Source organism: Macrotis lagotis, chromosome 1 (assembly GCF_037893015.1).
Source record: "Macrotis lagotis isolate mMagLag1 chromosome 1, bilby.v1.9.chrom.fasta, whole genome shotgun sequence".
NCBI lineage: Eukaryota > Metazoa > Chordata > Mammalia > Peramelemorphia > Peramelidae > Macrotis > Macrotis lagotis.
In genome coordinates, this window is record NC_133658.1 from 51,063,124 (window position 1) to 51,077,178 (window position 14,055).

Here is a 14,055-nt window from a genome sequence, read left to right on the forward strand (position 1 = left end):
ACCATCCATTTCAACCAAAAGCTGGTTTAAAGTCTGCTCTTCCTCAGTGTTGGAGAAACCAGACATGGTGGTAGAGCGTTTCTTGCCCACAGCATCAATTTCATCAATGTACACAATACATGGTGCCCTATTCTGGGCTTCTCTAAACAGGCTTCGGACTCGAGCAGCTCCAAGACCTGAGAAGAACACAGGAAATTAGAAAATATTAAGAAATAATACCATCATCTTCTCCTTCCAGAGAAGGCATACTTACAATAAGAATTTCCAAACTCCAACAGAATGCCATTATATAGCTATAGACAACTATAGATATATTTATTATTCATTTCAAACCAAACTACAGAGCTCATTACTTGTCAGCCTATTGACATTAAGTAAAAACTATTCATTTTAATAACATGATTATCTAAAATGAATTATTTTAATTTAAAGCTATAGTATTTCGATTTTCTTTCTCTACTTCTTCCCCAACTCTTCACTAATTTTGCATGTGAAGAAGTAAGAAGTACAAAGCAAGAAGAACTCAGAAACAGGTTCAATTTTTCCTTTACCAACTGGGGCAGTACTTCAAAGCTGTAACAACTCCCCCCTCCCCCAATATATGAACACTTTGCTTATGCCTCACCTCCTATCACTTCCACAAACTCTGAGCCAGCCATTGCCAAGAATGGCACTTGAGCTTCTGTAGCTACTGCCTTAGCCAACAAAGTCTTTCCACATCCTGGGGGTCCAAGCAATAAAGCTCCTTTTGGGACTTTGGCACCAAGCTGGAGGAAGCGCTCTGGACTCTAGAGGTAGAATACATGTTATATGAGCATAGTCATTTGGGATTTCAAATAATCTTTTAGAGAAATAGTACTAAGAGGCTCTTTTTCTTCTTTTTTTACTGATCCCTTTTGTTTTTACATCACCTTCACTTCTAAATATATCTCTTCTCTTTTCCCCACTCAGCAAGTTATTCCTTGTACAAAAAAAATCCAAGACATGCACAGATCTAACAATGAATGCAATGTTTCACAGCCACAATCTCTCACTTCTGCAAAGAAGGAAGAGAGAGGGGTGGCTAGGTGACACAGTGGATAAGCACCGGCCCTGGAGTCAGGAGTTCCTGGGTTCAAATCCGGTCTCAGACACTTAATAATTACCTAGCTGTGTGGCCTTGGGCAAGCCACTTAACCCCATTTGCCTTGCAAAAAAAAAAAAAGAAAAAGAAAAAGAAAAAGAAAAAGAAAAAGAAAAAGGAAGAGAGGGACATTATCTAATTTTTCTTCTGGGAAAACCTTGATCATTAACAGTGCAACATTCATCAACTAATTTATTTCCTTACCTGGAAATCTGATGGCTGTAAACTCAAACTGGAAAAAATGTTCAACAAAGTAGCTTCAGAGTAAGAATTGCTAGTATGGTGTGACTTGCCAGAGCATCAAGGGCCTAAATTAGGCAAATTTAGTTTGCTTGCCTAACTCCTTAGCAAAGTGTATCTGGCATATTCAGTAAGTACCCATTGCGTCTCAATGAAAAGAGGAAGGAGGGACAGCTAGGTGGTAGAGTGGATAGAGCATCAGCCTAGGAGTCTGGAGCACTTGAGTTCAAATCTGGCCTCAGACATTAGTATGTGTGACCTTGGGTAAGTCACTTAACTCCAGTGCCTTAAATTTAAAAAAAATAAATAAATAAAAGAAAAGAGAAAGGAGATGGTAATAAAAAAATTAACTGAATTTTACTGATATACAATACAGATAGTTTGGGGTTTTTACAGTGGAATTCCACTTCTGGAGATGATGCTTATTCTATAGAACATTAACCCGGATGTAAAGTTTTCTTCTGGGAAAACTAGAATGCCTCTCCTTCTGCTTACTTAGGTTACCAAAACTCAAAGGTGACTGAAATGGTTAATCAAGAGACCTCAAGAAAGGTTTTTAGACTGCTTCTATACTTTCAGCTCTCTTTCTGCCTCAAAATTTTTGGTTCTCACCTTTAGATAATCCACAAATTCCTTGACTTCTAATTTGGCTTCATGCATTCCTGCTACATCTTTAAAGCTGATCCCCTTCCCAAGCTTTCCATCCACAACAGTGAAGCGAGCCATTTTCAGTTGGTTCTATGATTAAAAAAAAATAAAACATGCAATTTTGAAAGAATAAGTCTTACAGAGAAAAGAAACAGTATGTCATCACATGACCTTTGGTCTATTCACCCTTCTGTTCACCTCTTACATGTCCATAGACTAATTTCTTTCCCATATTAGTATTGTCTCTGTCCAGAGTGTCCTATAACAAAGAGCAGAACCAATTAAGGACAGAGACAATATGAAAAGAAATGTTTTTCAATTATATATGGAAAAGAATCGGTGTTTAATATAACTAGCAATTAAGAAATGTGACTGATTGGTAGCACCAACAGCAATTTTCAGACTCTTCCTACATGCTTCAAAAAGTTGTTACTTATGACTGCCAGTGTGAAAAAATGACTTGTGAATTATCTCACATACTCAGCTTATAGGGCCTCCTCCACCCTTACTCTTAAGCCAAACTATACTTCAATCTATAGGAATGCATTTAAATTAATCATTTGCTTTGGATTTAGATTTTGTTTGCATAGCAGCAATCCAACCCAAAAGTCCCATTTTGGTTGTCCATAAGAAGACTATATAGAATCTTGAGAGTTTTAAGTGTCATTGATAACAATAAAAATGTAGAAACTAAGGAAGAAGACTGTAGGAATTGTCAGAAAAATAGCTAAGTTAAAATCAAGAGCAGCAGAGTTAAAGGGATTCCAAAAATCTAAAGAACTGGATCTGAAAAATAGATATTTGTGGCTAAAATGCTTCTTTGTTCCTGAGCTCACAGAAGAAACAAATAAATATGTAATTCAAAACTACTTCTGATTAGAAAGACTATATTACATAGTGAATGACTTAGCTCAGACATTCAAGGGAGGAATCAGGGGTTTGAGTGAAAACTAGTTAATATTTAACCTCCAGTCACCCTATCAGAATTAGAAATTACTCAAGACATGATCTTTGCCATCAATTCATTTTCATTTTTTATTTACATTGCAACATCTGGGAAAGAAGAAACAGAGACAAGTTTTGAGGTTATAAATACAAGTGAATATGAATTATGCAACTTACAAAAGCACTGAATCCCCCTTCCCTTCCTGTCATCCCAGCAAGGCGGAAAATGCACCATAATATGGCCACACCTACAGCTGTCATTCCCAGGGCATAGAGTGCACTAAAAAGAACAAAAAAGGCACCATTACAAATGAAACAAAGTAATCAATCAACAAATAGTGGGCAGCCCTTTGACACTCTGAAAATTATTTGAGGCTTTAAAGAAAAAAAAATGTCAGGAATGGAAGTCTTTCCTATCCAATTCCTATTGATTAGTCTCTTAGAAAAGTTTTCATTTTTAAACTCATGTTTTAACATATAAGCAAAATTTCAAACTGCACCATACAAGGTTTCAGCTTAATGAATGCATTCTCTAAGGCAGTTTGTGCTACAAACGAAATCTAGTTATTCCATATATTCATCAAATTATTTAAAGTGAATATGAGTATACATAAGGTATTCTAGATGATGTGCAGAAACGATTCAAGCCACAGGATCAAATGTTCACTTAAAAAAGGATAAAGAGCATAGCAGGAATCTCCTACATCTTTTTCACCCTTGTCAGAACCAGAAATCCTTAAGTTTCTTAAAGAAATATGGTTTTCAGGACCACATGGGACCAAAAGACCCTGAATAAGATAACTGAAGAACACAGGGAATCTAAACACCAGGCAAATTTCCATTCTTTCATTCCGTGGGAAGCCAAGAACTTTTTTAGTACCAGTAAGGAAAGAAAGAGGTCAAGAAATGGGGCAGCTAGGTGTCGCAGTGTACAAAGCACTGGCCCTAGAGTCAGGAGTACCTGGGTTCAAATCCGGTCTCAGACACTTAATAATTACCTAGCTGTGTGGCCTTGGGCAAGCCACTTAACCCCATTTGCCTTGCAAAAACCTAAAAAAAAAAAGAGGTCAGGAAAAAAAAGTCAGAGACTGGGATTCCAGTGAGACAAAGTCTGGCCACACAAGGCCCCTGTGTGAAGCACCACTGCTAATCAGCCACAGCATTTTGAAATAGGAGGTGACATAACTCCTTCCAAAGTGGTGTTTTTGCTGTTGTTGTGGTTTCTTTTCCATGGCTCAGGGCATGCTGCCAGAGTATTACTCAATAAAAAATATTTTTGCATGTCTGATTAAGAAAGGTTTGGTATATTTCTAATGAAGCAATTCCATTTTTAAATCTGACTGAATAAGCGAAAGGAGTAAACTTAGATTTAAGAATTGTCTATCAAGCTCTACATGTTGAAAAACTGAAAAGACAATTATGTGGATCCTACTGTGGAATGATTTACTGTACACATGTGGAAAAGGGTTTTTTCTTTTTTTTAAAAGGGCTTTTTTCTAACAAAGTAATTCTTAACTTAGGGATTTAAAATGGAGTTGTGGAGATTACTGTGTTAGTTACTTCATGGTAATAAATTTTATTATGAAAAATGGGTTGTTCATTTAAAACGAATTATAAAAAAACACTGCAACTGCCAAAATAACTGGAATATCAGCATATGGGGAAAAAAATTTGACTAGATCTTTTCCCTATCAATGAACCTACAGGAAATGTTCTTCATCTCCTCAGTCCCAGACCCCAGCAGGCTCTCCTTTCCTACCCATGCCACTGGTTTTGCTATTGTACCCTAAGAACCATCCTATCTTTCCATCAGCCCTGTGTTGTCTCCAGTCATTTCATCCACTTCCTGGCCCTATTACTAACATTTTGAACCACAAAATTATGCCTTTACTATTGGCTAATGCTGCAACTTCCCTCAGCACAGCAGGTTTCCTCATTGGAAACATCCCACCACCCTGTGGCATTCTTACTACAGAATCTCCCTCCATAAGGCCCATCTCCCTTCTCTCATCATTGAGTTCCTGTTCAAACACCATCCTTTTGAGGGGCCCAAGGCCAGTCTGTCTTCATTCCCCTCCTGATCCCTTTTCCTGACTTCAAACCATGCTCCCCAAACCTGTGCCCTTTTCAATTCATTTTTATATGTTTTCTTCCCCCATTAGAAGATACCCTCTTTGCCTTTGTTTCTCCCAGGATTTATAATGTCTGGCACATGGGAAGCAATTAAGAAATGTATTTTTCCTCTTTGCCTTCCCTCCCCCTTCTTCCTCCCTCCCTCTCTCCCAAGGAAGGTTTCTTTGACTTTTCTACTTGTATGGTCTATAACAAGCTCTGAATAAATAGCTAACCGCTCCATATCCAATAAGACTATTTTCTCTTTCTTCTTTCTTTATGCCTGGAATATTTCTATGGTAAAACCCAAAACTTTCAGTCTCTCAGTAATTTTTTTTTCAATAAAGGTCTACTGGCTGTCAAGGTTAACAGTTATATAAATGTGACCAGAATACTGGATTTCCCCGACACTGTGTCTTATTCTTAAAATGACCTCCCAGGGTTTTAAATTAATACCAAATCTATGTCTGAGCATCAAGCCAGAAACCTAAGTTCAAATCCCAAATTTGTTATTAGTACCATGTGATACTGGGCAAGTCATTTCATCTCTCTAAGCCTCAGTTTCCTCATCTATAGAATAAAAGAGTTGAATGATATATCCCTGCTGGCTCTAAATCTAGGACCCTAAAATCCTATAACTGCTTTGATGAACAAAATCCAAATTCACTTGACTAAATTTGGTTTCTCTGATTCCATCTATCTCTATGAATGAAATCATCAGGTTGCAGGACTTAACTCCAACCAACTCAATCTCTTTGGAATTTTTGCTAACAACACAGTAAAGTTTTCATTTGACCTTCATTTCCACACTTTGAAGGCTCTTCTTTGTGAGAAACTGACAATGTTACAAATTTAATGAATTACTAAGTCATAAAAATTGGAAAATACTAAACTATTTCAAGCCAAGTTAGAGATCTCCTGCTTTCTAATATTTAAATATTTCTTGAATACATTTAATTACTGTTGCCACAAGGAACTACATTGTTATATAAGTGCCCTTGAGATTACCAATTCAAGTTAGTTTCAAAGCTCTTTGGGGGTTTCTTGCTCCCTCACGTTATCCTGACTTAGTAGAAATGAACCTGACCTACTTAGAGCAGTCATGAGAAACACTGAGGCCACAATCATACTTTCCAAAGAAGCCTGTTCGTTTGTAGGACACTGGAATCCTGTCTTTGCTTTCAATGTTCAGTTCATCTTCAGCTGCTCGTAGCTTTTCTTCAAACTTGTCAATATTTGCAACTTGCATCCGGTACATCAAGGTAAATCGCTGGGGATACAAAGCAGAGGAGGCTGGTGATGTGAAAGAGATCCAAACCCAAAAGACTTGACAGAATCCTATAAATCTACTGGCACTGTTTATTCCATCACCTGAATGGTCAAGCTTATGTGGAACATCACAGATCTTTTCATTATTTCAAACTCAAAAGATCACATTGATACCTTGAATCAACTATAGGAAAATACAATTGACAAAAGTACTGTATCAGATGAATACCCTCCTTCCTTTTCCCATTAACCCAGCAGAAAGATTCCACTGTTGCAAGAAAGATTAAATGAAAAGAAGCTGATATTATGAAGAAGCTTATTTTTAAATCTCATATCTTGAGCTTAATATAAACACTGCCTAATTTCTGTAACATCCACAACTTTATACAGCAAAATGAGGTCTCAAACTTGAAAATATTATGTTCAACATTCTCTAATTATTGAGGCATTAAGAAAGCATATTATCACATTCCAGAAAAAAAACTGCCACAATGAGAGGCAACAAGACAAAGCAGAATGAGCTCTGAACATGGAATTAGATCTAAGTTCTAACAGTAATTCTATCATTTACTACTTTTGTGACTTTGGGAGACTTCACTAAACTGGGGCTCTGTTTCCAGAGGGTTTTCCAACTTCCTTCCAGTTCTGTGACTGGAGTTCTGTTTCATCTACCTGGGACTGTGAAGAAGGAATCTCTACTTAGCCTTCAAAATTTAATTATTCAAACTATTTCCATTCTCCTCAGGATTCCTGTCAATGGAGGTTTTTGTTGTTTCTATTATTCTAAATTCCATTCCTTGAATACCTGCATAAAAATCTTTACTCTGAAATTTTTACTCTTCAATTATTTGTAGGCAGCTACAATGTTCTCCCCCTAGAAAATTTACCTAAGACCCTTTGCTTCATCATATCCAATCTTATCTTCTATTTCACTCAATCAAAAAGAATTTATTAAGTGTTTATTATATGCTGTACATCGTGCTATGTATTAGGAATACAAAGGCAATACACTATTCAAAAACAGTGCCTACCTTCACAAAATACAAGAAAAATAAAAAATATCTCAGAGAAAATGATATTAGCAAATGGAAGGGACCAGGAAAATCTTAGTAGAGCAGATAGCACTTGATCTGAGTCTTAAAGGAAATCAGGGGGGCAGCTAGGTGGCACAGTGGATAGAGTACCAGCCCGGGAGTCAGGAGGACCTGAGTTCAAATTCAGTCTCAGACACTTAATAATTACCTAGCTATGTGACCTGAGGCAAGTCAGTTAACCCCACTGCCTTGCAAAAATTAAAATTAAAAAAAAAAAAAAAGGAAATTAGGGATTCTAAGGTTAGGAGGTAACAAGAAGAGCCTTCTAGGAACAGTGAATAGACAGATGCTGAGATGAAACAAGTTTAAAGAATAGTAAGTAGGTCATTATGGCTGGATCACAGGGTACCCCCCGAGCAGAAAATAAGAAAATTAGAAAGGTAGAAAAAGACAGTCTTGTTTAGTGCCAGGGAGAGAATTTCAGATATGTTGGTATTAAGGAGTTACTGGAAGCTATGGTGACATGGCTAGGCTTATGCTTTAGTAAAGTAACTTTGGCTAAGTCCTTTGGATAAGGAACTGGGATGGAACACCAAGAAGAAGGCCAGCAATTTAGAAGAAAGAGATGAAGGTCTGAAACAGAATACTAGCTGTAAAGCAGACAGAAGGGGTGGCACATGAGAAATACATAAAGGCAGAAATGATAATATAGCAACTATTGGGATATATGAAGTAAAAAGGAGAAAAGAGTAGAGAATGAAACCAGGAATGTGAATCTATATTACTAGAAGGATGAGGGTACCCTAGACAAATAAATAATGAAGTTCAGGAGAAGGGATAGCTTGATAATGAAATCTATTTTGGATACTCTTAATTTAAGAAACCTACAGGTTATTCAACCTGAAATGTCCAAAAGATAGGTGGTTGGTGATGCCAGTTCTGAATATGTAGATGTAGGAGACATTCAGATTTTTTTTTAATATCTGAGCTTCAAACTTTATCCTTTCCTCCCACCAATCCCTCTCCCTGAGACAGTAAGCAATCTGATATAGGTGCAATCATGTAAAGCATATTTCTATATTAGTCATTTTGTGGAAGAAAACTCAAATCCTCTTCCTTCTCAAAAAAAGGAAAGAAGGAAAAACAGCTGTCCACACCAAATCCAACATAAATGTGAACCTAGAAGAAGAGGGTCACCAGCTTGCCTAAGGAGGGCCAGGTGAAAAAACAAAATGGAATAAGTCAAAGTTTCCATGCTGATCAATATTGGGACCCGGCAAGTTAGTGACCAATGTACTTTTGGCCTTAGTGATATAAAAAGTCCTGGTATCAAATTTTAAAAAAAGTAACCACCCTACTGTGTTGTTATGTTAATATTTAAAATTAGGGGCGGCTAGGTGGTGTAGTGGATAAAGCACCTGCCCTGGAGTCAGGAGTACCTGGGTTCAAATCTGGTCTCAGACACTTAATAACTACCTAGCTGTGTGGCCTTGGACAAGCCACTTAACCCCATTTGCCTTGCAAAAACCTAAAAAAAAAAAAAAAAATTAAAATTACATTTTTTTTAGATATCAAAAGATAAGTATGTAAGCACCCCCCTTTTTCCGATGTTGGGGAAATACAAAAAGATCAGTAGGAAGATAATAAAGGCACACAAAATGTGGGAATTGCAGGACAAAATCTAACTTGACTTCCACAGAATGCTATCAACAACATTATAAAGAAATAGTATTCTAAGATTTTTCCATCCTGAGGTGGTCATTTAAAATTGATACTTCCAAGTATATGTTCCTTATGCAGATTTATATCGCAACCTAATTTTCGCAAAGACACAATAAATTCTACTGGGAGAGAGAAGAAAGGGAAATTTCCTAGTGCAAAATTATTTTGGGCCCCAAAGGCTTTCCAATTCAGTAAATTCCAATTCAGTAAACAGATACTTTAATTAACATATAATTTGAAATGAGTAAGTTATTTAAGAGTGGGTCAAAACCAGGCAGAATTCCTACAAGGGCACCTAAATTCGTTTGTTTATGAAAATCAAAGGGAGCTATTCATTTTATTCCCATATATACGAATGGTAGTGAGTTGAGTATATGAACAAGAATTATTCATTACAATGAATAACAACCCAGGGGAAAAAGAAACTTTTAAGGGGAAAGCATAAATCACTTTCAAGATCATTCAACTAATATCAGTGATAGTTCCCCAATTGACAAAGCACTTTTCTGAATCAAATTATCTGCTTGCAATGTCAAGATTCTGCACACACACTAAAAGTCTTCCTCTTTAGGGTCAACTAGGTGGTGCAGTGGATAGAGAACAGAACCTGGAGTCAGGAAGACCCGAGTTCAAATTCAACCTCAGACATTCTGGAGAACATTTTGAGAACATTCTGGAAAATAATTTGGAATTGTACCCAAAAGGCAATAAAACTGCACATACCCTTTGATTCTGTAAGACCATTGCTAGATCCTTATTCAAAGACATCATATAAGAGAGAAAGGACCCACATGCACAAAATACTTAGACCAGCTCTTTTCTTGGTAGCAAAATATTAGAAACTGAGGAAATGTCCATCAACTGGGGAATTGTTTTTAAAAATGATAAGCTGGGGTGGCTAGGTGGCACAGTGAATAGAGCATCATCCTTGGAGTCAGGAGTACCTGGGTTCAAATCCAGCCTCAAATACTTAATAATTAACCTAGCTGTGTGGCCTTGGGCAAGCCACTTAACCCCATTGCCTTGAAAAAAAGTCTAAAAAAAAATAAAAATAAAAAAATAAAAATGATGAGCAGTCAGTGTTGAAGCTAAGTGAGTAGAACCAGGAGAACACTGTACACAGTAAAAAAAAATATCATTGGGCCATGATAAGCTACAATTGACTTAGCTCTTCTCAGAAATACAATGATCCAAAACAATTCCATAAGACTCATGACAGAAAATATGATCCACATTCAGAAAAAGATCTGATGGAATCTGCATGCAAATCAAGACATACTATTTTCACTTTCTTTGTTTTTGTCTGTTTTTCCTTTTGCTGTTTCTTTTTTCACAACATGATTAATGTGAAAATATGTTTCATATGATTGCACATGTATAACCTATGCCAGATTGCTTGTCATATTAGTGAGGGAAGATGAGAGAGAGGAAGAAAACTTTGGAACCCAAAATCTTATAAAAAAATGAATGTTGAAGGGCAGCTAGGTGGCGTTGTAAAGAGAGCATGCTGGGCCCTGGAGTCAGGAGGACCTGAATTAAAAAACTGACCTCAGGAACTTAATACTCACTTAGCTGTGTGATCCTGGGCAAGAAACTTTAACCCCATTTCCTTGCAAAAAAAAAAAATGAATGTTGAAAATTATCTTTAATTGGAAAAAATAATATTCTATTTACATTGAACCTTGATCTTCATTGCAATGAGATTTCTTTTTGAAACATCAGAGACAATAGTTGTCATTCTGGCAGCATTGTCTCTTCATCTAAGTCACTATGCTATCGGACAGACAGATGTAATCAGACAAACTAATAAATTGTTACATATTTTAATGACACAGCTAGCACTGTGCTAAGTGAATGATCTGAAACACTGAAATAAAGAGTCATTCTAGCTTCTTGGTATAAAAAAGCTAGTCAGAAATAATCCCTCTGTGTTATAACTTTGTCAAGGACCCAAAGCAAAGATTGTGCCTCAAATTATCATATTCAAATGCTAGTACTTCCCCTCAAGGCATCTCTTCCTCTGAATTCCTACATCACTTATTACTAGATTAATTCGTATAGATTAAAAGCTCAATGAGCATCAATTGAGTGATGTGGTAGCCAAAAAAGCAAATGGAGTCTTCAGCAATATCTCGAGAGGTCAAGGTTCTAGAACCAGAGCAAGCAAAGTGAATTCTTTTGTATAAGGCCCTGGTTCAATTCTGAGAGTCATAATCCAGAGATGAATCAAAGCAAGCTGGGGCAGTGAAGATTCTTAAGTTCAGCTGAAGGAATTTAGGATGTTCAGTACAGAGAAGGAAAGATGTACGGAAATATGACCTGTCTTCAAGTATCTGGAAATGAGATAAGAATTTTTTCTTTTTAGCAAGACGAACTATAGTAAAAGATGAGAGAATATAGACTTGATGTCAAGAAAAATTCCTAACAATTGAAGTCCAAAAGTTCAATGGGCTACCTTGAGAAGTAGATTTATTCTCATCAGAGCACCTTCAGGAAGAGGCTGGATGACCACTTTCAGGATCTATTATAATGGAGGTTTGGTTTTTTTTAATCAGGTTTAACCTAGATGGTCCTATTCTGTGATCCTATGATACACACACACACACACACACACATATATAGTCTTATAAATTTTTATATAAATATTTTATTATTTTTCATAGTTGGCCTGGAATATACATTTAATTAACGTATCATCTTTCTACCTAAACTGTAAAGTTTAGAAAGGGATTGTATATTTTAATCCTTTGTATTTTTCCACAGCATTAAACACAATGTCACATGTATCTCAGACTTTCAGTATCTGTTGATATAAAACAAAAAGCTCAGCCAATATCCTCAGTCAAAAGTATTCCAGGATAAAGAACACTTTTTTTAATTTTTAAAATTCAAGCCCTGCAAACAGAAAATAAAAAACTAAATACAAAAAAAAGGTGGCATTTCTATTTTTGCCTAATCCAAAAGGAATGAACAAAGAAAAGTACCTTAGGTAAGGGGAGTAAAGGTAATTGTCAATTCTGCAGAAGCATACTATGCAGGAAGAGTTCTCAAATACTCAGATGGATCTGTGATCTCATTGATCTGAAGGTTTCCTCCAACAATGCCTCATCAGGGCTTGGAGGTGACCCTAGTTTCTCAAGAACTACTGTAGTGAAACACAATTTGTAGCAGGCTCTGTTATGATGGAAATGTTTTTTAAAAAGTTTATCATCCCTAGGGGTGGCTAGGTTGCTCAGTGGATAGAGCACCCGCCCTGCAGTCAGGAGTACCTGGGTTTAAATTCGGTCTCAGACTCTTGATAAATTACCTAGCTGTGTGGCCTTGGGCAAGCCACTTAACCCCATTGCCTTGCAAAAACTAAAAACTAAAAACTAAAAACTAAAAAAAAAAAAAAAAAAAAAAGAGAGAGAGAGAGAGAGAATATATTTTGGGCGGCTAGGTGGCACAGTGTACAGAGTTCTGGTCCTGGAGTCAGTAGTATAATCCAGCCTCAGACACTTAATAATTACCTAGCTGTGTGGCCTTGGGCAAGCCACTTAACCCCATTTGCCTTGGGAAAAAACCTAGAAGGCCTTTGGAAGTAATCCATTCTATCTCATTTTACATGGAGGAAATACACACTCACAGAGGTAAATTCAGGAAGGCAATGGATGATTTGGAGTCAGTGGTTTGAATTCTGGATTGGACACTTAACAATCTGATCTTCAGCTAGTACTTACTTAGCATTTCTAGGATTCAGTATCCTCATGAATAAAACAAGAGGGGCTAGGAATATATAACCTGTAATTAAGATCCCTTCCAGCTCTTAAATCCACTACCTAAGTAATGACTTTAAGGACAAACAGATGGTAACTGGCATTTAAACCCAATCTAATATGTTTTAGGAAATATCCCAACTTAAGAAAACAGAAAAGGAAGAAACAAGGGGGAGATGACTTAGAAGATTCACTCCCATTCAGTGGAATACCTGAAAATTCAGGGGTTGCTCATCATATGTATGGTGGAAGCTTTTATGTGTCTGATAAAATGTGCCTGGCAATGATACAGTAATGTTAGATGTAAGCTATAATCGTTCCTTTAATCTCATGATTCAGATAACTGAATCTTCGGGTGTTTCTCTTACTCTCTAGAGCTAACCTATCTAACAGTCTACTAAATTATATTCATGGCTCCCATAGTTACACCACATCCTATATGTTTATTCTGTCTCTCCATTAATTCTTTCTTCTAGTCAAACACAGGCTTCCCTTTATCTTGGAAAAATTCTTGCCTGACCCTGCTGCCTTCTCTGGCTACCATCTAAATTCTCTTCCCAAAGATCATGTTCCATTACCCTCTGCTCTTCTCTCTTTGTATTTACTCATACCTGCATACAGTAGGTATTTAAATGTTCATTGATTCTTATGGCTTCAATGCTCATTGCTATGTTGAAAATGCCCTGATTTATACGCAGCAGTTATGTTCTCTCAAATGAACTAGTTCTGTCTCCATTTAATTAACTTATCCCCTCCTCTCTCCTGACCTTTCCTCACCCTAACAATGGCATCAAGAAGCATCTAGGCACGCAAGTTTAGTTACCTTTAATTCATCTTCACTACCAACAGTCAATGAATCACTAAGATCTGTTCACCTATCTTATGAAACATCTTGCATTTATCTTTTCCTCCACTTATCCAAAGTTCCCTATTTCAAGTCCTCAACATCTCAAGTTTGGATTACCAGAGACTCCTAACTGGCCTGCCAAGTGCTTGACTCTCCAATAAATTTCTCACTAATTTGTTTCCCTTAAATACTAATTTCATCATGTCACTTTTCTGCTTAAACATCTTACATAATAGTCCTTTGTGTTGGCAAATGAAGTCTAAAATCCTTTGGTTTTTGCTTTCAAAGGCCTGAAAAGATTAAGTCTAATCTATACAATGAGTCTTACTGCCTATTCTTCGCCAATAGGCATTTCCATAG

General features: G+C 36.7%; 1 protein-coding gene across 6 annotated transcripts in view; it reads right to left on the reverse strand.

Moving 5' to 3' along the window:
• Window positions 1–14,055, reverse strand: part of SPG7 (SPG7 matrix AAA peptidase subunit, paraplegin) — an 89,961-nt gene that overhangs the window by 39,572 nt on the left and 36,334 nt on the right. For all 6 annotated transcript variants that reach the window (XM_074200946.1, XM_074200959.1, XM_074200953.1 and 3 more), the window contains 5 exons: window positions 6,199–6,338; window positions 3,134–3,236; window positions 1,976–2,101; window positions 626–788; window positions 3–176 (listed from right to left, as the gene is read on the reverse strand). In XM_074200946.1, the coding sequence (XP_074057047.1) occupies window positions 3–176; window positions 626–788; window positions 1,976–2,101; window positions 3,134–3,236; window positions 6,199–6,338 (706 nt within the window). The remainder of the gene's footprint in view (window positions 1–2; window positions 177–625; window positions 789–1,975; window positions 2,102–3,133; window positions 3,237–6,198; window positions 6,339–14,055) is intronic.